Genomic DNA, 25,087 nt, shown 5'->3' with positions numbered 1-25,087 from the left:
AGTGCATACTTAGAGAGTCCTTAATCTGCAGATTATTGTCATAATCGTTTGTAATGGTTTTTCTGAGCCATTGCAGACTATCATATTAAGGCAAGTTTGTTTCCTAGTGCATGTAATTTATTTTATGCTTCACATAATATAGTCTATATGAAGAATAAATAAGCAACTAGAAAATCTCCTGACAGAATCAGTGAAGTCTTGCTGAGTTCAAAGCAATTTCTTTTAATCTCAGATTCTCTTTTTCTACACAAAATTGTTCTGTGATCTCCATTTCAGATTGCCACTGCACATTTCCTTATGTGCTTTTAGTGCCATATAGCAATTACCTAAACCAGGTGGACAGTATCTTTTCTTCATAATAATAATAATAATGATAATAAAAAGCTCTGTAGCTAAATGAACTGTCTTCAAGTGTATTTCCTCTTTTCAGTGAGAGTTCTAACCTCACCTTAATAATAGCCATAAGTCGACTGTCCCAACATTGTGCTGTACTGTTCTGTCACACCATTTGATTGTACTGTTCTGTCATGCCATGTAATGCGTCTGATGCTAGTGACCACAGTGAGCTCTGGCTGACCAAGTGTGAACTGTAGATTGCCAGACATGACTGCCTGTCACCTCCTGTGCCACAGGATGCTTGCCAGCTGTAGGCATAACTTGGAGGGCTAGGCATACTGAGAGAGTTTGGGCACTTGTGCTCTGAGGAGCTTTTAAGTGCCTAGTTTGGTATGATGAAGATGATCAAATGTGTCCTATTCTCTGTGAACTTGATAGGTACTATTCAGTGCACATTAGTGAAATGAATTGGGGTGGCATATGATCTATAAAATGTTTCCTAACTTACAGTTTTGTCCCTAATTTCTTGAGCATCTATCTTGGATGTGCCTGGAGAATATGATAATTAAAGGGAGCAAAAAGAAAAATCTAATATACATGACCTTCAGCTCCTGTTTACTGGTCCCTATTTACCTAGCCTTGCTGGGACTTTGTTTCTGGCTTTTTTTCCCCATACAAATTTTTATGTTGTATGCAGCCTGTTCAGTACTTGATATGCCCTTGGCTGTGTAAACTCCTCGTATGAGAAATGTGCAATACCTTTTTTAAACACTTCTGAAGGTACAGCAAAACATTTACAACTCAGCTGATGAACTCCTGAGCTTTGGTATCTTTTCTCTTTGTCTTTATTTATATCTTTTGAGCAATACATCTTTATTTCATGTAGTGCAATTTTAACAAGATGCCTTCTTTGGGCTGCATGGTTTGAAATAACAAAAGAAAGCAGGAATGACAATGGCATCAACTCCAGAGATGCCAGTGAGAACATAGTGGGCCAGATTGTGTTTTTCTTGCATTAAAAGACAAAATAGTCCTTGAGTCTTGATCAAATTAACTCCAAGCCAAAATCATTTCATCTATGTCAAAAATATGTGCCCTACTTTAAGTAGAAGAACATGCCCAATGAGAACTATACAAGTTTTAAATGAGACTAGCAGAAAAAGTTAATCACTACAAGTTCTGTTTGTAATCTTTCATGGGCTTATTAGGAGAGAGCAACTAAGTAGAATCAGGAGACCTATAGGCGCTCTGAATCATTGCTTCACTCTCCCCAGCTGCCATCTACACTTTGCAGTTTTTAAACTGATGCTCTACTAGAGTGTAATGGTTTGGGAGGTATCAAGAAAGAATACTGTAATTATGCATGGAAAATACATCCAAGCAGGTATCTTAACAGAATTTGCCATCATACAGAAACAGACGGAGAAGGAGTGCATGTGCATGAATTAGCAAGCACAAAATGTGTGAGGAGAGATTTTAGATCATTGTTTTTATAAAACTGACACGACATACTTATTTTAGACAAAACAACATGTGCTTTTAAGAGTGCTGAAAGACACTGGAAAAAGACCTCTTCCTTTATGACTTTTATTTGGAAAATAAAGAAATATTTGTCTTTATTGATTAGTTTTAACCTTTCTTATAAAGGCTCCTCTTTTTACAGATACAGTGAAAATACAATATAGTTTCTGTGTGACAGTAGCTTCTGCATATTTGTTTTGCTTTAAACAAACCAAATGTTTGCTCTCACTTGTTCTGAAAACAAATTTCCTTCCTTATTTTTCTTGAAGCTATGACATTGCTGTCTGTAGCAAGCACTATGTCATACAGCATTGAAAACTCCAAGTGACTATTCACAATTGCTCAAGGTATATGTGCTATCTTTCATGGCAGCCCTGATGTGCAGCAGGTTACCTAACCACTATAAACAGGGTACAGGTCAAAGAATAATCAAATCATAGAATGGCTTGGGTTGGAAAAGGCCTCCAAAGGTCATGTAGTCCAACACCCCTGCAATAAGCAGAAACATCCTCCACTAGATCAGGTTGCTCAGAACGTTGTCAAGCCTGACTTTGAGTATCTCCAGGGACGGGACCTCAACTTCCTCCCTGGGCAACCTGTTCCAGTGTTCTTGAGCCCTAATGGGAAAGAACTTCCTAACATCCAGTCTAAGTCTACTCTTCTCTCATTTAAAACTGTTGCCTCTTGTCCTATCACTCCAGACCCTTGTAAACAGCCTCTGTCCAGCCTTCTTGTAGGCCCCCTTCAGGTACTGGAAGACTTCTGGGTCTCCCCTGGAGCCTTCTGTTTTGTAGGGACTTCTTGGTCTCCCCTGGAATTATTAATTTCTTAGGATGTTGTAAGTCTTTACAAAAGTGAAAAAGATTTTAATGTGTCTGAAACTAATCAGTTATAATATTTGTGTGTGACAGGATGGGTTGACACCGCTCCACTGTGGAGCAAGAAGTGGCCATGAACAGGTTGTAGAAATGCTGCTGGATCGTGGTGCCCCTATTCTTTCCAAAACCAAGGTAACTGGTACTGTTTTCTGCAGAGATAATCCTTGGTTGTTTTTTGGGGAGCTTTTTAATGTAACTTTGTGTGTCTCGTGTATTTAAGGGTTTGACAATAACTTTCTTATTTCATAGCTATTTAAAGTAACTGTGTGGGAGATCTCCAAAGTGAGTTCCGTATGTAGTGCACATCTGCATATGTAAAATGTGCTAAATCAAGATACACAAGGAAAGGTTTCTGTGCCAACCAAAAAGGCAGATATGGTAACCTTATCCCAGAATTTCACTAGCTGCAAATCTATCTGTCCCAGAATAAATACATGGTGATTGCAATATATCTTCAGCTTGCACCAAATTACCCTAAGGCTGCAGTGGAGATAAAAGATAAAAATAGAGCAATGTCTCTTTGCAGAGACAGCTCATATTTCCTTAGGACTCAGTATGATTACCAGTTTCTCCACTTTCTGTCGCTCTCCAGTTTATCATATAAAAATCTTCATAGGAATTTCAAATCACCTGTGCCAGGGTGTGCAGGTTACTCTCTATCTGAGGGCTGGCATTAAAGCGCATACTTGCCAGAACTCTTCTGCTACTGGTCTCTGTTGTACTGTTATTGCTGATTTTAAATCTCAGTGCAGCAGCTTGCTTGTAAATGTAGCACCACTACATTTTCATTCAGGGTTGACATTTGGGCTATGCGGTTTGTTGAGGTTCTTTCCTGAGATAACCTACAACTACTTTTTTTTTCTTTTGGTTTGCAAGCAACGTTTGTCCAACAGCATTTTTGTTTCCTTTTTATTAATTCTTTTCTTTCTTCTGTCATCCAATCCTGTTCTGCCTCAGCAGCATTCTATATTCTGCTTTTCTCCTCCCTTGTCTTTGAGGGTGTTTTATCCCTTGTGTTTTATCCCTTTGCTGGAATATATTTAGCATTTATTTGGGGAGGTTGGCACCAACTTTCCTCTGCTCTGTGAGTCACTGGCAAGTCCTGTCATGAGTAATCTGACAGACAGGATCCACCCATTCTCTGCATGTGGAATTTCCATAGACTTCCATAGCCCTGGTTTGCAAACAAGCCAGGAGAGATAGCTAGGGGTTCTCTAGGGGCCCCTTAAGGCATCTCTGCATTACTGCCACTCTCAGAGCCTAAGGTTCATACATCAGGGGGTAAAGCTCTTCCACGTTCTCTGGTAGATCCATTAATTACTTTATATATATATATATATAAATATATAAGTGTATATATATATATATATGTAAACTCCAGTGGTTTGGTTTCCACCTTTATAAACAAGAACTTCCCCCAAGGAACTACATTTCTTCATTGCATGGATTTTGTATTATCAAACATTACTCCTAAACTTAACCTGCTATTCAAGGCCTGTGAGTTTTGAATTTATTCCTCTTTCTGAGGAGAATCACACAGCGTGGCCCAGAGTTTGGTAGTTAAAATCAGAGAGATGAGAACATGGCGTAGTGGGTTTGAAACAGACTAAGGCTGGAGAACACATTTTGGACACTGACCTGCAGAGGCTTATATAAACACCTTCGTCATCCTCTCTGAAAGAGGGGAACATATCTTGTGTTAAAAATTGAACAGAAGGAAGTGCAGAGCTTCCCAAATTTCTCGCTGATGTGTTAATTCTACTGTTTTCAGAAGGTAAGCTATGCAGTAGCTATCTCTGAATGACATAAATTAACCTGTTCATTTGGCACTAAAGCACAGTAACTATCCTCTTCAAAAATAAGTGGCTCCATTCTCTTTAAAGTCAGTCCAATATTATTGGAAATAGGGCATATCTTTAAAAGAATTTGAACTTCACAAGGTTTTCTCATGTTATATAAAACTCTTTCAGAAGAGTAACTGGACTGCAGTTTGACAGCTATTTCCTGCTAGAGACTGTTTAGTGCAGTGCTGACCCTATTTTGTACTGCAATAACCTTAGATTTATTTTCAGGAGAGGCAATGACCTAACAGATTTTGTGGGATTTCTACAAGCAAAAGGGAAACTGAATTCTAGTCCTGAGTATTCCATATTTTTCTGCATGAGAAATGATATCTTTGTACATCAGTGTCCATCTTCCTTTAATTACTCTTTTTTATTCAGGCTTCTTTGGCTTTTGTTTTCCTTCTCTAGAATTAATGTCACTTCTCCTGATTAAAGACACAGCTACAAGAATAAGCTGTGTATAACTGATACTTTTTTTGGTTTTGCTCAGTCAGACATTTGAAACTTCTTCTGAAGTCTTCTTCTATATTTAATTTGTTTGCTTGCTTTGGAGTTTTTCTTGTTGTTGTTGGTTTTTTGTTGGTTTTTTTTTTTTTTTGGGGGGGGGGGGGGTAGTTGTCTTTTTTCCCTGTATGTTTGTTTGGGGTTTATTAAGTTATTAAGATCAAAAGAGTATCTTCTAGTGAAACAAGATTAAGAGCAAGCTTCCTTTAGGTGTTAACAAAAGATTTTCCAATGATATTTTGTCTTTATCAAACTCTTTAGCATGCAGTCTCGTCTCTTGCTGTTTTGTGTAAATTCCAGTTAGCTGCTGAACTTCTCTCATCCATGCCAGAATTTTGTCAAGCATTTTGCTGATTTTCCCAGACTGATATGCAGCTGCTCTGCCTCTGCCTTTCTTTGTCATCAGTGTCAGCCTCTTTTGTGGAGGTCTCCCCTTTAAAGGAGTACCATGTCATATTTTCAATTTCTGAGTCCATTAGTAAGTGTAGTTTATTGGCTGTTATTGTGAAGAACTATACTTTTCACCTCAAGCATCTTTCTTATAAAAATGGAAGAGTGTATAAAGTTGTGTGTGTGTTTGTTGGTTTGATTTAGCTTTTTTTGCTATCACCTGAAAAGCCTTATCAATTATAAATGGTAACCAGAAGGGGTTTTTTACTATCAGCTGAAAAGCCTTAGCAGTTATAAATGGTAACCAGGTTTTTTTTTTACTATCACCTGAAAAGTCTTATCAGTTATAAATGGTAAACAGAAGGGTTTTTTTTACTATCACCTGAAAAGCCTTATCAGTTATAAATGGTAACCAGAAGGGCTTGTGGCTGAAGGGATTGTTTTTGTTTCAGTTCTGTTGTTTAACTGTGAAAACATTTAAAATGCATTACTAGCTTCCATGCAGATAATTGCTGTAGCCGCCTTTGGTGATGAGAGAGAGGCTTATCCAAGCTACCAGAAATCATAAGTGAGGGACCCATGAGATAATCTTGCTTGAAAGGTACAACCATGTCCAGGAATGTCTGTTGCTCAGAACTGAATATAAATTACTTTCAAATTCTGCCACTATTAGTCTGTTTGTTTTCACCATCCTTCTTCCATTTCACTTTTCAAAGTGGTTCTGCCATGTGTTTCTGCCTTTATTTCGAGTGCTTGACATTACTCTTATGATATGGCGATGAGAAGGCAGAAGAAAAAAACCACGTGTTCCTGAAAATCTGACAGCTCAGCTGCTTTTACCTTGCGGCTTTGCCTTTGCTAACTGCAGTCACATGAGGGCACTACATCTGTGAGCAAGAGTTGGAGTTTCTTCATGATAGCAAATACCGTGTACTGTCAGTCATTTATAGCTTATGTACTATTAAGCGCTACCAGAATAGTTCCTGCACTTGACTCTAATTTTGTCTCCGGAAAAAAACAAGGTTTGCTGGTTTATTTTGGTTTTGGTTTTGTTTTTCAGAAGGTAAAACAGTCATATGGAGGTTTATCTAAGGAGCTGAGGTACCTCTGCTAACAGGACCTCTTTCATTCTAGCCTGTTCTTATGTCTTTTGTCATGAAACAGGGTCAATCCTCTGAAGTTCAGGGAATTCTTTTTCTTGTATTTTCACTTCTTGTTTGCAGCTTGCTGATTGGCTATGGTAAGCAGAGCAAGAAACAGTTCTTAGTAAAGGTTTTGATCATAAATGTGAATCTTTCAGGGGATTCCCTGATGAAACAGTTTTAGCACTGCTGCTGGTAAGTCACATCATGGTGGCTTCATTCATACTTTTTTAATTCTGGTTGCACTTGAAACTGTTGCTGGTTTACTGATCTTGGCTGGGAAGAATGCTCTGCACAGATGCATAATGTTGTGTAAGGCATGTGTGTAACCCAAATTCAGAAAAACTCTAGTGCAGGGATGAGGGAAGGTTGTAGAGATTACTGTGTGGTGCTCTGACCTGCTTTCTCACGTTTGGTATAGGCAGGCTACAGAGATGAGTTTCATGCAACTTTTAAACCCAGCAAATTTCCTATCTAAGGTATTAAAAGTCACAAAGTGCCATTTTTGACATAACTCAGTCTAACTCAAGTAACTGTTCTGAGTTGTGCTGGGTGAAATAAGTTATGTTTACAGCATTGCTGGTGTGGTATGGCTGGGTTTTTTTATGTAGAGCTGCCTACAAACTCTCAGCACAACAAGCTCCAAATTCCACATGGGTTTTGCTGGAGTAAGAGCTCTCGTCACACTGAACATGTAAAGTTTATTTAGACTGCTTACTGGGCTAGTAAAATTCTTCATGCAACAAATGGTCTAAGAATAATGCAGTGGAGTTTAATTTCCATGAGCATTCTATAACCTGTCAATCTTGGTTCTTTTTGTCCACAGAATGGTTTGTCTCCGTTGCACATGGCAACACAAGGAGATCATCTAAACTGTGTTCAGCTTCTGATTCAGCACAACGTGCCTGTAGATGATGTCACTAATGACTATCTGACTGCGCTGCATGTTGCTGCCCACTGTGGCCACTACAAAGTTGCCAAGGTTCTCTTGGACAAGAAAGCTAATCCTAATGCCAAAGCACTGGTGAGTACACAGCAGGTTACTATTCACAGCTAAACATTCTTCCAAAGTTGCAGTGAGATTTATTTGAGAGGTTGCTTTTTTCTGCCTGCTGGTGGCTGACAGTGACAGTGTGTTGTATTGCTGCAGCTCAAGAGAGGATGCGCAAGGTTCAAAATGTTAATAATGTGTTGTGTAATCAGAGCAGACCTGTGGTTACAGACAGTTCACAGTGATTTATGAATTGCTAGTGCAACTAGAGCACTTTTGCCTCCTGGTAGCTTGTTGCAATTCTGAATAGAGGAAGCAGCTCCAGATGTAACTGCTGTAGTTTTTTGGCGTGGAGAGGATTCTTGCCTTCTAAACGTTTGTAAAGAGAAAATACTCAACAGCATTTGAGAGAATTTTTATTAACTCTCAAAGATGTGAAACTGTAAAAAGTAGAAACGAGTTACATGATGAATATTTGTGCTGTTTTTTAATTATGTCAGTGGACTCATGATGTCTGCTGCTACCTGAAGGGAGGCTGTAGCCAGGTGGTCTCTTCTGCCAGACAAACAGCAGCAACAGAACAAGGGGACACAGTCTCAAGTTGTGCTGGGGGAGGTATAGGCTGGATGTTAGGAGGAAGTTGTTGGCAGAGAGAGTGATTTGCCATTGGAATGGGCTGCCCAGGGAGGTGGTGTAGTCGCTGTCCCTGGAGGTGTTAAAGAAAAGACTGAATGAGGCACTTAGTGCCGTGGTTTAAGTTGATTGGACAGGGCTGGGTGATAGGTTGGACTGGATGATCTTGGAGGTCTCTTCCAACCTGGTTGATTGATTCTATGATATGCCTTTCTACTTTAAAAACAGCTTTGGCAATAAAATCTGTTAGTGTAATCAAGCTGCATATAAACTGAATGCATTAATGTGTTTTGTTCAAAATTATACTTGTAATCCATTGCTTTTAAATGTCTTTTTTATTTGTTCTACAGTGACTGTTTTAAAAAAACTCTTCTGACATTATTTGTGTTGACTGTTGGTTTCACAGCCTGATGCTACTAACTCATTCAATTCCTGAGCTATTGAAACCCTCACAAACCAGATGGTATTGACTCCCTTGAAAACAGCACAGGCTCTATAGGTTTCCTTCTCTCAAGCTCTCTGTTTTTTTGTGTCAGGTCAACCTATTTTCAGGTGTCTTTGGTTCAAAGTATTATGATATAGGGGTTTTATTCACCATGACCAGCAAGTGGGGAGGCTCGTGGGTCTGAAATAAATACTTCTGCCCTCTGAAATAATCAAATCAACATCAAGTTCAGCTTGTCAGAGGAGCTTGAACTGACCTCTCATTGGTCTGATAACCTAGCCACAGATTTCCTTTTCCTCTCATGTTATCCTGATCCCCATGCAGAATGTTTCAGTTGAAGAATCCTGAGTGCAGTATCTGAAGCTTACAGTTCCCTGAAACACATTTAATGTTATCCTGGCCATTGTCCACTGCAAAGGAGACTGTTGAGAGCTGCTTACACTCAACTAGAACAGACAATTACACTGCCATCATCTTACAAAGCATACAATATGGAAATTAAAAAAGCAAATTTGGATCAGATCTGAGGGACCAGTTCTAACAGCTGTTTTGAGGCTTGTTCTGCAAAGACTTTTTTGATGCATATGGAGGGTGGCACCAGCATTCTGTGCACTAGTGCTATCATATCAATCTGGGGTGCTCTGGACAGCTCATTTGCTTGTCTTACTTGTTTTCTGTTGTGTCATCTCACACTAAGCAAGATGGCAGTGTGAAATGTTCACTTGAACTTTAGGTTGGACTGGATGATTTTGGAAGTCTCTTCCAAGATTCTATGACTGCACACACAATTTTTTTTCCAAGGAGGGAGTGAAATAATTTAGTTACAGTAAACTGGTAGTTAATGAATGAAAAAAAAAAGAAAAAGTAGTAAGATAGCATATCCAAGTGCAGAACTTGTAAAAAGTTTCATTACCAGCAGCTCTATAAAGTCAAAAGAAAACCAACCACAAGCAAAACCCAACCCCTCCTAATACTGCAACAAAACTCCCTGCACAGCTAGGAGTGAATGTGCAGAAATGAAGGGTTTGATACTTTCAGGTGATCTGAGAATTTTTTTAAAAGAAATTATTTCTTGGAGAGGGCAATATAATTCCTAACTGAAACTGACTATATGAAATATGCCTTTCAAGATTTTTTTTTCTCTTTTACATGAGAAATTTACTGAGGCGAAACCAAAATATGTTTTGACAAATTGAATAAGACAGAGGAATGTTTAATGTGACTTCCCTACTCAGTTCTGGGCTTTTGTAAAGACATATGCAGTATATAAAGGATGCTCCTTCTCATTTACAGAATGGTTTCACACCACTTCACATCGCCTGCAAGAAGAACAGAATAAAAGTAATGGAACTTCTTCTGAAACACGGTGCATCAATTCAGGCTGTGACTGAGGTAAGTCACATTTGCCTTTGTTTATCCTGAAGAATTAATTGTAACTCTATTGATTAATATTTGAATATTTCTGAAAGAGCATGAACCAATCAAGTTAACAGCTTCTTTCAACTAGGCACTACCTAGTTGAAAATAATAATCAAACTGAAGAGTAAAGTCTGCTGGTCTAATAGTCCACAAGACCCAAACAATTAATACACTTTGGAAATCCCATGAGAATAACTAGTGAAACATAACAGACCACTTTTTTTTTTTTTAAAAAGATCTATAATTTCTGTGTCTCAGTTCTAATTTAAATTCCCAGGGACTCAGATATATTTGATAGAACCAATTAACAATTGGTAGAGTGCTCTTCCCCCTTCTTTCCCAAAAGAAAGGAATTAGATGTAGAGAGAGGAAAAGGTAAGCACACCCAAATAAACAAATCTCACTCGATTTGGAAGTTAAAAAGAAAAGTTTAACAATAAATTAAAAAGGTATCTGTGGTAGGAAAGTTACAAAGGTATAGGGAAGGGAAAACAAATACAAAATATGTAAATACAGCCCGGTGTTGATGGGGATGGGTTTGTCTGCCTCGTGGGTGATGGCCACGTGGTAAAACAAAGAGAACCAGGAACAGGGTGGTGATGCTGGTAAGCAGGGAGGCAGGGAGCACAGAGAGAGCGAACAAGTCCTCCTGCTTTTATAGATCTTTAGACAGGAAGGGGGAGTGAGTTAACCATCACCTGGTAGTGTTCAAACCCACCCCTGCAGAGCAATCAAGACCACCTAGGGTCAGGTTCAAGGTTACTCTCCCTGGAGTGTTAACCCTGTACACTCTGCCATTTTAACCTGTAATTTAACACACACTGAAGATGAAATTCACCCTGTTATGCAAACAAAAGTGAAGACTGCTTTACTCAAATCCTGGTTAGAAAGGTGGTTTAATTCAGATCTTGTATTGGTTTTCCACACAGAAGTTACATTCACCGACCATCACATACCATTGGAAATCAGCTAGAGAGAAATCAATATGCTGTTATTTCAGTCAGTGTGAGATGGTCTGCACCAAGTTTCCACCACAATTTAGAGATTAGTTAAGTTCCTATGGAAAATTTGGGTTGTCTGTATGCATAAACACAGACATTCTACTAAGAAGTCAGATTAGAAATGATAAACAATTCCACTGGGTAAATAAAGTACAACTGGGAGCTGTTCCTCTTCCAAAATGGAGTTTCATTTGATGGATTTCGTTCTAATAATTAAACCATGTAGCTTCATTCCTGACTGTCTTGAGAGAGAAAAGTCTACCCTTGTGTATAGCTCACTCCAGATTAGTTTTAAAAACTAAAGGGGTTGTAGATGCAGCTTCACAGCCTAATTTGAAGTCAGGGTAGCAAATGAGTGAGAAGCGCAAAGAGAGCCTTAATAGAAGAGAACTTATGCCTATCCTATATGTTAATCAATCAGTGTGGAAGTAGAAAATCTATCCCATTTTATCCCTTTTAAGTGCAAAGAATTAAGAGAATGAAAGGAACAGCACTTAACTACACTGTCTAGTGTGAGTGAACTAGGTTAACAGTCTGATCTGTACCCCTCTGAATTGTTTTGTCAAACAAAAACTTTCCAAAAGCAAGAGATCTTCCTTTATTTCCTGCAGTTACCTCACCACGATCTGAACCACCTTTTATTGTAGTTGTTCATTATGGTACTTCACTACAGGAGCTCTACCTTCCTACCTACCTCTTTCACTAGCTGCCTATATGGTAACAGCTTTGGAAGGCAGTATTAGGAGTTGATATTCTGCACCCATCCACAAGCTGCTGTTTCTCTAACTCAGAAATAAAAAACAAACAAACAAGTAAATAAATAATCAAACCCAAAAGCCTCAGAGTATTCCTCCCCAAAGAAATCCAAGAGATTGGTTGTGAGATGGGAATAAGCAATGTTTATACACCAAGAGGAAGCAGTTATTAAATGTCACAAAAAACCATTGCATATGAACTTCATATTTAAGGTAGTACTAATTATCTTTTTCTCTGGTAAATTCTGTTTTTCAGGTAGATTCCACACTTCCATTCGTAGTTACTGTGTATTTTGTTGTTGTTGTTGTTGTTGTTCTTTTTTGGGAGGAGAGGGTGGGGGAGGATAGTTTGGGTTTTTTGTTGTTGTTTATTTTTTAATTCAGGTGCAGGCTTGAATATCTGCATTTTGAGTTAGTCTTCATGGTCAAATAGGACAATATACATTATATTTCTTGCAGTCTGCTGTTTTGAAAGCATTTGCATGAAACAGATAAAATTAATAACATACTCATAACATAGCTGCCTTCCTGCTTATGTTTGCTGTTCTCCATGAGAAAGGAACAAATCATTCTTTCCTCACCTCCAGCCTTCTGGGACTTATGCACATCTATGGGGAAGCTGTCTAAATTAGGGGATTTCCAGAGGTCCATTGAGCTTTCTCCGGGTAGCAAAACCCATTTCTGCAGCCTCTGACTGATTGTTGGTACAGCTGTGCAGAAACAGCTGTGAAGAGGCTTCAGGACAATTGTGTGTGAGAAATACTAACTAATGATTGGATTTCTATAGCAAAATCCTTGAGGTCATGTCCTGCTAAAGACTGCTCCCTTTTCCCCCTCCCCTTTTCCCTCCTGCTTTTTCTTTCCAGCTGGTCTTTTATATCCCATGTAAGTGCAAATTTGTGATGGTGATGGCACCACGAGGTTCTTAGGGAGCCAAGAATTCTCCAGTGTCATTTGTGTCTGTACCTCTCTAACTGGATGTTATAGCTCTGAATTCCCTTTTTGCTGGAAAACCAGTGGAAATGTAGCACCCCATAAAGTTCAACAGACTTCTCTATTTATCCAGAAACAACTGGGTTTGGTGGGAACAGTGGACACTGCATCTTTTTTGCATTAGCTGTCTGCTCCAGAAAGTCTTATCTTTCTACTGGGAATGCTTCTACACACACACATGCACAGGTCTCGATTGTTTGTTTTCCTGATCCAAAATGACACTTAGTAAAAGCTTAAGGAATAAATCTTGCTTACCTGTAGTTAACTGTGGCTGGTGAAGAATTACTGGATTCCTAGAATGTTTTTGCATTTGGCCATGTATCATGCTGAGATATTTCCAATTCTGTGTGCAGGCACAAAAGCAAGCACTTGGGTTTACTTACTTACAAATAACTTTGTTTCCCTCCCTCCCACCCCAGCTTTCTTGTAAAGCAGTCTGGAAGTAGGTATTTAATTCTGATTTTGGAAGTAGGCATTTCAATTTGATTTTGGTTTGGTTTTCAGTCTGGCCTGACTCCAATCCACGTTGCTGCCTTCATGGGACATGTAAATATTGTATCACAGCTAATGCATCATGGAGCATCACCCAACACTACCAATGTGGTGAGTAAGAGGTTTCCTTTCGGGGTGGCAGAACTGTCAATACATTGTAACACTTGGAGCAGCACTGTCATCAAATGCCCAATTCCAGTGTTCACCAGCCACCTCCAGCAGTGGTAGCTCCTAATGGAGTAGTGGGAAAGGGAAAGCACAGCCTGCTACTACTTGGGACATGCTTGACAGGTTGAGGAAAACCTCAGTAGAGGCTGACCTTAAGCAGACTCTATTCTCTTTATTTTCTGAAATAGGGAACAAGAACATATTGTAGCTTCTTGTATGTAATTTCTGAGATGTGTACTTGACTGTTGAGCACTGTTTTCCCAAGACCCCAGGGTCCTACCATTTAAGGAAAGTTCTGCTGTTATCAACAGATTGCAGCAGATTGTTGGGACATATTGCCTGTGTTCATACAGCCATACAAGTGTGCCTTTCTACTGGATGTGCACTGTGTGCCCCAGGGCTCCCAGGGCATGTGTAAAAACTGAAATCATTGTTACATTGGTATTTGAAAGTTGGGAAATGGGAGGAAAGGAGAAGACTGATAATTGTTTTTGACAGTTTGGTCTCAAAATCTCCCTTTATGCAGGTTTAGATAGAATGCAATATTTTATTAAGGTCTTCATCTGCAAATTGTATTAGATTATATAAAACCTCAACATCACTTATAAATTAGCAAGTATTTGTACCTAAAGACTGATTAATGCCCAAAAATGTAGAAAGCAGATTGTCTCCTGAATTCATTCTGGTTTCCTTGGATCTGTCTTTCATTAAGTCCATGAAGCCTCAGTGATGTACTGAGCATTGATTGCTTTTTTCCCTCTTGTTCACTCATCTCAGTGCTTGTCAGACAAGAAATGATAGAAGGGGCATAGGGCATAACAAGAGGAAATCCAAATGTATGTGTATGTGAATACACAGAAATTGAAATACATTTTTTCTTCTTCTAAATTAGGCCCTATTTAAATGGACAGCATTCTTAGCAGTTACTGAAATGCTAATAAGTACCAAAATTGCACTGTCTCTTTTCAGCAGAAGTTGAGTGACAAAGACACCATTGTGTTGGGAAACTGACCCTGAAATAAACAGCTTGTAGCATACAGATAAGAGGTCAAATATTGACTTAATCACCCAATTTGTTCACAGACAACTACAACAAGTTACTCTAGGAGAGATTATTCTGAACTGGGTCAACATTATTTTTGTATTTATGAAACATGTTGAGGATTGGTTTTTTTTTCCTGCAGTGTGTTTTTAATCATATTTTGTGTTTTTACTGCTGCATGCTAGAGAGGAGAAACAGCTCTGCACATGGCTGCCAGAGCTGGCCAAACAGAGGTCGTTCGATACCTGGTACAAAATGGAGCCCAGGTGGAGGCTAAAGCTAAGGTAAGGTGATGGTCCAGGTGCAACAACTCTAGATTTATCTACATTTAACAAAACATAGAATCACATTCATTTTACATGTGTCTTTTGGGAGGGGAAAGAGAGATGAAGCTGAGGGCCTTGGCATAATAATAACCACTATATTTTCTCATATGCTCACTTCACTGTAGTCACTGGTGAGCTGTATATAAGAGAGAGAGAGGGCAGGAGGTGTCAAGATGCTACTATGTCTGTGTTTTGTCAGCTTTTATTATAAACTATTATGTGTTTGAAGAGTTTTGTTTTGAGGTGGGAAGCAAGGAGCGGGAGGAATGCCTCAAATCTGCATTTATTTCTGCAAAAGTGTAAACCCCAAGCTGCTGGTGTCTCCTGTCATGTCCCTGAAGCATCAGCATTCAAAATGTGTAAAGAAGTGTTATTTAGAATTTTAACTGTTCTTTAGAATTTTAACTCATTTGAATGCTGCATCAAAAGAAGTGTGACCAGCAGGATCACAGGATGCTAGGGGTTGGAAGGGACCCAAGCAGAACATCAAGTCCAACTCCCCTGCCAGAGCAGGACCACACAATCTAGCACAGATCACAGAGAAATGCATCCAGACAGGCCTTGAAAGTCTCCAGGGAAGGAGACTCCACAACCTCTCTGGAGAGCCCGTGCCAGTGCTCTGTGACCTTTATCATAAAGAAGTTCCCCCTTGTGTTGAGGTGGAACCTCTTGTGCTGCAACTTAAGGATGAGGGAGGTGATTCTCCCTGTCTACTCTGCCCTCATGAAACCCCACCTTGAGTAATGTGTTCAGTTCTGGTGTCTCCAGCATAAGAGGGACAATGAAGTGCTGGAGCAGATCCAGAGGAGGGCCACTAACATAATCAGAGGGCTGAAGCCTGAAGCGCCTCCCCTATGGAGGCAAACTGAGACAGTTAGGGCTGTTCATTCTGGAGAAAAGAAGGCTCCAGGGAGACCTTATAGCAGCCTTCCAGTACCTGAGGGGGGCCTACAATAAAGCTGGGAAGGAACTTTTTACAAGAGCTTGTAGTGATAGGATGTGAGGGAATGGATTGTATCTTGAGGAGGGCAGATTGAGACTGGATATTAGGAAAAAATTTTTTCCAGTGAGGGTGGTGAGACACTGGAGCAGATTGCCGAGAGAGGTCATGGATGTCCCCTCCTTGGGTATGTTTAATGGCCAGGTTGGATGAAGCCTTGAGCAACCTGGTCTAGTGGGAGATGTCCCTGCCCATGGCAAGGGCAGTTGAAACTAGATGATCTTTATGGTCCCTTCCAACCTAAACCATTCTGTGAATCTATGAAAGTAAGGAGGTACAAGTAAGTAAATGTAGCATGCTGCTGGAATGAAGGAACCAACCCTATAAAAACAATCACAGTTGAGGAAGATCAGTGGGGAGGAAAAGGTCAAAAAGACTGAAGAAACATACAGAACTAAGGAAGTAAGAGTTCCAGGAAGCAACAGGGGGCGTTTGTTGGTTTTCTTTGTTGTTTTTTTTCCAAAATCATGCTCAAATGAAAACAATTTCAAAGAAATCTGCATTTCATTGTGAAATTATCATCTGTGAATTGGCTCACAAAGAAAGTTACTAGTAAGAGTATCTACTTATAAGGAACCCTGATTAATATTAATAGCAGTTAGACAATATCTGCAAGCAGTCTGACAACAGAAGTGCATCGTGTAGTCTGTCAGTCTCCAAAGGCAGCCTTGAAAGTGACCAGATCCTGCTCAGTAGAATTAATGCTCATCTGCAACTTCAAAAAGCCATAGAATCTGAGCAATTATTTTTTGTCAAAATACAAGCCTAAGTGTCCTTACACAGGCCTGTTGCTTCCTTTCTGTTTAGGATGACCAAACACCACTGCACATTTCTGCTCGACTGGGAAAAGCAGATATAGTACAGCAGCTGCTGCAGCAAGGTGCATCTCCAAATGCAGCTACAACATCTGGCTATACACCCCTGCATCTTTCTGCTCGAGAAGGACATGAAGATGTAGCTTCTGTTCTTTTGGATCATGGTGCATCTTTATCTATCATTACCAAGGTAAGGGAGCTGCAAAAGAGACAACCTTTAATAGTAAAATATACCTGTAGCAAATGCTTCTTGTGAACGAAATGCTACAAGAGTCATATACACATAATGTAAGAATGAGGTACATTTCGTTAAAAGGCTACAAAGCTTCATACCTTAGAGCCTGATGTGCAGCACAACACATCCCAGCCAGCAGACATAGATTTTCTTGGAATGAAAGGAATGCAGGGCAGAAATTCCTGATGAAGTTGATAACCCTTGTCTTTGGGGCTTCAGTGGTGTGAAAAAAGGAACTGACTCTTCACTTTTTATAGTTGTTTTGATGTAGATAGTGCTTTCTCCTGCAAGGAGAGCCTCCAGACCTGCCAGGGCAGTTGGGAATCTGCAATTGCTGCCTATAGTCAGGATGTAAGGAGATGTATGTAAACAGCAGTATCCTATAGGTCAGAGGCAAACTTTACCCTGAAAAAGAGTGTGCAAGGCTGCTATATGACTGCTTTCTCTTACAGAAAGGATTTACTCCTCTACATGTGGCTGCAAAATATGGGAAAATTGAGGTAGCCAATCTTCTGCTTCAAAAGAATGCATCACCTGATGCTTCTGGAAAGGTAGGGCAGAAGAAACTACTGCCACTTGCACAGCAAATATCAAAATGCACATAACAATGTAATAACACCCTTCTACCTACTTACCATCACACACCTATCCACAGCCTGAGTTTAACTAGAATGGGTTCCATGCAATATTCCAGTCGCTGTTGGGGCTGCCAAGATGCAGTAGACCCTTGGTGGGGGTGGTGTCTGTGGTGTGCAGGAAAAGTGCCTTTTATTGTCGTTAATTAACAATAAAATCGTGTCCTCTCTGTACCCATCCAACAGAATGGAGACAAACTGTTCCTCTGCCTCCTGCCCTGACTATTTACAGTCCTTATCAGAATATTCAGGCTCTGTTCTCCCGGGTCTCCTGACAGAGGGCAAAGCCCAATAAGATGTCAAGCCTTTTAAATCATCCCAGCTTGTATTTTTACAGATCCAACAGACAATTTACTTATCCACTGCAATAAAAGAAAAACATTGATGAGAGTGTGACCTCTGGGTCAGAATTCCTTGCCTGCTCTTTCTTGAGGGCAGCACAGATGTGCTTCTCTGTTCATCTTCCCTGGGGAAAATGTAAAGTGTAAAGGGCTTTCACAGCTCTGTAAGGATTTTCAAATCATTGCTTTATTTTTTTATCCTAAAGATGTCAAATGCTCTGAGTACAAGAATGAATAACAAATATGTTGGGTTTTTTTCCACCTTATCTGCTCCAGTTTTCCAAACTTCTGCGTTTTCCCTGGAGAGGGTCTTTAACAGCACTGTTTGTTCTGCATGTGTTTTTAGAGCGGTTTAACACCACTGCATGTAGCTGCACACTACGATAATCAAAAAGTGGCACTCCTACTGTTGGACCAGGGAGCTTCACCTCATGCATCTGCCAAGGTACATGTACTGGCCACTCTAGGGGAAAAGTACTTAACGCTTTCTGTGTCACCTTATTCCCTGTCTATCTCTGTTCTTTCTGTTCTCTATATCCTTGCAAATGCAGGGGCTTAGTCACCTTGTTTATTCATGTCTCATAGTAGTCACCTTGTTTATTCATGTCTCATAACCACATCAAGCTGTTAGAGTAATTCTGCAGGTGAATAAAATAGCAATCAAATGCAAACATAGCTGCACAAACATTTAAAATATCTAGATGCAATAAAGGTTAGTCTTGGCAAATACTGAGCCTTGCTTTCACTTGTCTGGTCTTCTTAGTACCTTCTCTAAGCCATCCAATCCTATGTTATTGAGTCTTAACATCTGTACAGGGCAAGCTTGGAGTTAATGCCTTGCTACATAGGGGTAGTTCTCCCATACTGTGCCATAAGATGATTTCTGAGCTGTGATACACTTCTCAGTATAATGTACATAACTATTAATGTGCTTCACAGTACTTCTACCACAGTGTAAATGGTCTGGTGAGAAAATAAAACTGAACACAGTCCTGCTTTGGTTGCAAATTACTTTAGGCGAGACAACAAATTCTGTGAGACCTCAGGACATGTGAAAGAGTAAATATTTAAATGTATCACAGTTCTGAGTTAAGGAAAGAATTTAGAGAAGCTTATAATGTCTATATCTTTTGTGGATCCTAGTTTTAATTATTGGATCAATAATTGCTAGTTGGACACCAACAATAAGTAAAACAAGATGGAAGCTTATGTAGGTTCAAGTGGGGTAAGTGCAGTCTAAATACCTCATCTGAAACAACCCCAGATATGTGCCTAAAATGACCAAAAAAAACCAACCCAAAACAAAACACATGGAGATGGGACAGCTAGTGGAAAAGCCTGTATTGTAGACAGACAGATCTCCTCGGTAGCATTCCTCTCACACATGACTGAACACAGCCATAACACTAAAGGCCTTCTGCATGGATAAAGAAGAGGATGGAGTCTGTTGTAGATGGTAGATTCCAGAGTTTCTAGTTTAAAAGAGAGGAAAGCTAAATAAACATAGACAGCCAACAGCAATAGCACAGTTCAAAATCAATAATGTCAATAGTGGCAGTAGTGGCAATCTGCCAGAACGGTGCCCCAGGAAGTGAACTGGAGTGATCTCAGATCTTTTACTGCTGCAACACAGCATTCTTAAATGCTGTTGTGAGGAAAAAAGGGCCTTCTGAAGACAATGTGAAGACACTGACTCAGTTTTCACTGAAAGAAACTGTCAGTGGAAGCTGCACATTTGTAGGATCAGGGATTGAAGCAGCCACTGCCAAGGGCTTAGGAAGTCCAAACCAAGGTGGGAGTGCTATAGGCTACAACATAATATTACAGAACCTCATGTGTTAGATTGCCTTAGCTTCCCTATCTGTAACAGAACAGTTTTTCAACTGCCACTTCAAGCCTTCAAGTGCCAGCTGTAAGCCTTCCCAGAAGAAAGCATTTGTTAATCTTATGCAGTAAGTGAGCCACAGCAACACTGAGCAGAGCATCAATACTGAATAAAATTAACGGTAGCACGTTTGTCGCTTTAGGCACCCACTGTGCAGTCATCTGAAAGATGATGCCAGTAACAGCAGATTATTTCCCACTTCTTTTGTAAATGTTGTCTTATAAATGAATGTGTTATGTCATATCTCGTCACTGGCTTCACACAGAGTTGTATCAGCAGTTGCTTTTTTCTATGGCACTCCTGCCTTTAACACAGATCTTAAGAGTATCTCGTTAGCCTGGCCTGGGAGCACTTGCCTTGAAGAGTGATTATTGAAAGGGAACTGGGCATTCTGATGAACCATTCCTCTTTTTTATAGGCAAAAATCAGGCTTTAATTTGACATCCACTTTATAATGCTCTCTTCAAGTCTTCCCCACCCTGTAATTTTTCTGTCTCTTCATCTTTAAGCACTTTCCCTTTTTACCCCTTTCCTCTGGCAGTCAGTATAATCCAATACTCTTCCTTCCAAACTTCTCTGTTCCATTCTGCATCTACTTGTAGTGGCAGAGCAGAGCCCTCATGAGGGGAAGATGCAGACTGAGACTGAGGTGAACTTCAGTTTTTATTTTTCAGCTCTCTTTCTGGCCTCTATTGGCAACCTGCTGATTTCCATTTTGCTGAAAGCACTGTATGCCCATTTTTGAGGAAAAGGCTTGAAAACTGCATTTGATAGTTCATGAAACATAAATGAGCTCCATTTAAAATACATTAGTTTAGCATATATGCAGGACTTAGCAGGTTGTATTTAAGATTTAGTAGGCATTTATGAGTCAGTGGCTGTTCTGCATGTCAGTATCGTACAGGAAGTCTAAGGGAAAGGAAAATTGTATTTTCCTGAAGTGTTTTATTTTCAAAGTGAAAATTCAGTGGCCCTTATTAATTGTGACACTGTTTCCTGAGTGTCATTTTCAAATATCTTAGGTTTTATCTAAGGTGTGAACTGAATCTGAATGTTGAAGCTTACAGGACAAACAGTGATAAAACAAGAGAGAATGGCCTCATGCTGCACCAGGGTATGTTTAGGCATACATCAGAAAAAAACTGTTTACTGAAATAGTGGGCAAGCATTGGAACAGGCTGCCCAAGGAGGTGGTTGAATCACTATGCCTGGATGTATTAAAAGGTCATTTAGATGTGGCATTTACCAATTTGGTTTAGTGGTGAACTTGGTAGAGTAGGGTTAATAGTTGGACTTGATGATCTCAAGGATCCTTTCCAACCTGAATGATTATACAATTTGAGGACCTTTTACACCTGCCTCACTCTGCATCTGTGATGATCTAACTTCGACGTAGTCCAGCCTGCTGCCCCACTGGGCTTAGGGAGGAGCCAATCCAGGTGAATGCTTTGTGCCTTTAGAGAGGTTTTAATGGGCTGAGGTGGACACAGTATTTATGATACTCCACAAAGTACTTTATGCAACTAAGGTCTCATCCCACCCCTGACCATGTGCATATTTGTCATTTGCTTTAATTTGAGGGCTGCTACATTTCTGGACAACAGAAAGTTCTTGAATAAGCAGGCATGCAACCTGAAAGAAAAGCTGATCAGACTGCAGTATTTTGCTATTTTCTTGCTAAGTAGTTATTCTTTATTTAGCTATTTTCTACCCAGTCGATCAGTTTTTCGAATGATAAAATTTTATCATACAGCAAGTACCACATTTTTTATTTTCAGTAGTTGCGTCACTGGTTACACATATTGGAAGGAATAAAAGAAACCAAAGAAAGCAAGATTCTGAAGTTGTATGCTGTAATTTTCCTTTGATCTGAATGAAAGCAGCCTGTCAGTAAGGTTAGGGTAAATGCTGCAAGAAAGGCCATATTTCATCTCCATAATGCTTTCATTCACACTGGGAAAAGGGACAAAAACCCAAACAACAACAGCTGTTCTCAGTTATGAACACACATCCTGCTCTTCCGTTTGTTAAAGATTATGTGGACATTTAAGGTAAAGAAGCAAATCTCTGTGAAATTAAATTCCTACTGCTTTTCTGAACAGACTTTTTTCTTCCCCCACATATAGAAGTTTTCTTTCAGAATCCTTCTGTTTGTAGCAGTACTTTCAAAACCAGATTTCTTAATGCTCTGATAGAGTCATTTGTACAGCTAGTTAATATTGTATTTGATTACCTTTGGCAGAATTTTTAGAACTAATGACTTGCTTTCATAGAGTTGAGTAGATGCAGGCAAGTGATTTATCACATCGTTTAATGAGTAGCTTACAAAGAAGTGTGTTCTGTTGACAGAATGGCTATACTCCACTGCACATAGCTGCCAAGAAAAACCAGATGGACATTGCAACTACACTGCTGGAATATGGTGCTGATGCCAATGCTGTAACCAGGCAGGGTATTGCCCCCGTACATCTTGCCTCTCAGGATGGCCACGTGGACATGGTGTCATTGCTTCTTACCAGAAATGCTAATGTGAATCTCAGCAACAAGGTGAGTGTTGCCCCTGTTTATGGCTAAGGCCATACACAAACGTGGTGATAACACAGACAGCATCTCGCAATTAAACTGTGTTGACTGTGATTCTTCACATTATGAAAACCTTTGCAGGTGTTTGAATACACCTAGCAAATAGAACAGCACTGAGCATGCCATGTCACATTGAATGAACTGTAGTTCATAGTTCATAGCATATTTACTAATCCATCTGCCTTCCTTCCATATTATGTTAGTCTGCCAAAACGTGCTCAGAGAGAAAATGTTTGCCTGTAGGTCAACAGGGTGTGTCATTTATGAGCCTCCAGGTGTATGTCTGTTTATTAAGCAATGGTAACAATTAACTTGTTAAGGGAAGCTGATTTTTGTTATAATACCAACAAGGTTGTCTGACATTCCATTCATTAATATGATTCTTCCTTCCCTGGGGTTAATCTGCAGAATGCAGTGAATTTTGGTGTCATTTCTCATGGGGGCAGGAAGAGGAAGTTGATTGATTTTTAGATTCTGTGTGTATGAATTCATAGGTTATTCAGTTTGCTCTACAGCAACAAATGTGCAGCCTCGGTTCTTTAAATGCTACACCAGACATCAGATGTTGGAAAATGCAGTTTCAGTACTGATTTCTGTGACTGAAGTAAAAAAGCATGAGAAAAAAGATTTAATGGAAAATATTTCCTAGCAGATAGAAAGACTCAACACCCTCTAAAGCTGTGGGTGATGCTGCACAGGACACTGTGTTTTTCTGTTTGTAACTTTACAGTTCAGTTATTTCTGGGCCCTCCTTCAGGAAGCTTTTTTTGCAGATGTTAATTTCCCCCCCCCCCCCCCACATTTCAATCAAGTGCAGGGCCTTTAAATAGTTTAGGATATACTTTGTATCCCCATAGGGCAATCTGCCATGTGCACATTCTGGCTATTACAGTTTTGCTGTTCAGGCTAATACAGACAGCATGATTGCAGCTGCTTGGCATTTTGATTAAGTCCCACCAGAGATTAACTATCTGCAATCTGTTACTGTTGAGTTGTCATTTCCAGTTTCTCACCACCACCTTTAGATAATAGTTCCCCCTGTGTTCACTTAGGGATGCACGTTTTGGTCTGAGCTCAGCACCTACATTTGAAGCACACTAAGTTCTAAGTTTTGCAATGGGAATAAAGATAATATTTCTTTCCTTCAAGATCATCAGGGTCATTGGGAGCTGAATACTCAGAGCTCCCTAGTGCAGGTGCTGAGCATTTATTAAATCTTTTCCCAAGGTTTGGCCCATAATATCAAGGCTCCATTAGGTAATTTACAGTTGGTTATTGGTATATATACTTGTGTAATGTAACTCACATAAGCTACATTGTCGTCAGGATTACACATACAGTACACTGAGATGCTCTCAGAATAACTGCCTTTGGTAGCAAGTGCTCTGTGGACATGAGCTTGGGTTAAAGGGTAGGAAACTTAGCAAGTGTAGAGTTCTGTCTGTTGTGTCAACTGCTGCCACCTGCTCTTCTGTCACTGCTGCTAAAGACAAAATAAACACGAGGAGAAGAAAAAGACCCATAACTTGGAAATAAAGGATATTCTTTCACATTCCTAATGGTATTCCCTCAGCAGATTCTCTCTTCTACCCCTTCTACCTGAGGTCTTTTACATTTCAGAAAGTTGTATAGCTTTCTGAGCTTCCAAGTGTTTTAGGTCTCAAGTTTCAGGTACACACCAAGTCTGTGTACTCCCTGAGCAGAAAGAAATGGACCTGGTGTCAGAGAAATGTAATTTTCCCTTCATGTTTGAAAATGATCAAGTAGAGATGTGAAAGGCAAGGATAAATCTGAGGGAATGTTACTTCTAGAAAACTTGTAAAAGTGTCAACAATAATTCTTACTCATTCCAAGGGAAGAAATTAGCCAGGAGGTAAAGAAAAATACTGTACACCTTTTTCTCAAAGTGCTGTGATTTGCTACCCCACATTGAACACTGCATGAAGAAACATTCCTTGTGCAAAAAGAATGTTATCTTCCTGGCTTTCCATTTGTAGTTTCTTGTAAATTGACAATTGTGCTTAGGAATCACAATACACAGTGAAAGTAAATTTATTATTTCCTTAAATTCTGACTACTATCTGAATTTATGCTGTGGCATTCACCTGCCTTCTCTGAAGGTTCTTACTTATTGCTTCTAATTTACAGAGCGGACTGACGCCACTCCACCTGGCTGCTCAAGAGGACAGGGTCAATGTAGCAGAGGTTCTAGTTAACCAAGGAGCTGCTGTAGATGCACAGACAAAGGTATGAGCGCTGTTGTCAAAAGTTATTTCCTTTCAGGGAGGCATGAGCCTGTAGAGTGGACTAGTAATAATTTCAGGGTGAAACTGAAATAACAGCGGAGAAACGTTCCCTGTAATGAATTATGATAGAGTATATTTTGAAAACTGATTATATGAAAACTTGAATATTTGATGTTAATGCTCAGTTTTCCAGCAGGAATCTTACTTCTTGCCAAATATTTAGATCAATAGAGATCTAGATTGTATTCTACTATCACGTTTCACTGAAGGTGAGTGGAATTGATCTGACTTTTATGTAAGGAAACTTTCAGAAAAGCCTGGGCTTTCTATACAGACAGTCAGGTAACCTTTTACTATGTGCATACTCTCATCTGCTTTCCTTTTGGCATATCTTATCTGTTTTATGTATTTTCCATTCAGCTGTCAGTAGAATCAAAACATGGGTCTGTTATTTAAAACATCTCTAT

At 39.7% G+C, this 25,087-nt stretch overlaps 1 protein-coding gene across 14 annotated transcripts in view; it reads left to right on the top strand.

Annotated features, from left to right (window-relative positions):
* Positions 1-25,087, top strand: part of ANK3 (ankyrin 3) — a 430,392-nt gene that overhangs the window by 299,109 nt on the left and 106,196 nt on the right. For all 14 annotated transcript variants that reach the window (XM_064145162.1, XM_064145163.1, XM_064145166.1 and 11 more), the window contains 10 exons: positions 2,769-2,867; positions 7,442-7,639; positions 9,978-10,076; positions 13,357-13,455; positions 14,740-14,838; positions 16,688-16,885; positions 17,383-17,481; positions 18,253-18,351; positions 22,141-22,338; positions 24,523-24,621. In XM_064145162.1, coding sequence (XP_064001232.1) covers positions 2,769-2,867; positions 7,442-7,639; positions 9,978-10,076; positions 13,357-13,455; positions 14,740-14,838; positions 16,688-16,885; positions 17,383-17,481; positions 18,253-18,351; positions 22,141-22,338; positions 24,523-24,621 — 1,287 coding nt within the window. The remainder of the gene's footprint in view (positions 1-2,768; positions 2,868-7,441; positions 7,640-9,977; positions 10,077-13,356; positions 13,456-14,739; positions 14,839-16,687; positions 16,886-17,382; positions 17,482-18,252; positions 18,352-22,140; positions 22,339-24,522; positions 24,622-25,087) is intronic.

Source organism: Pogoniulus pusillus, chromosome 6 (genome assembly GCF_015220805.1).
Source record: "Pogoniulus pusillus isolate bPogPus1 chromosome 6, bPogPus1.pri, whole genome shotgun sequence".
NCBI classification, from domain to species: domain Eukaryota; kingdom Metazoa; phylum Chordata; class Aves; order Piciformes; family Lybiidae; genus Pogoniulus; species Pogoniulus pusillus.
The sequence above is the reverse complement of the archived record's forward strand: the minus strand, read 5'-3'. Positions and strand labels throughout refer to the sequence as shown.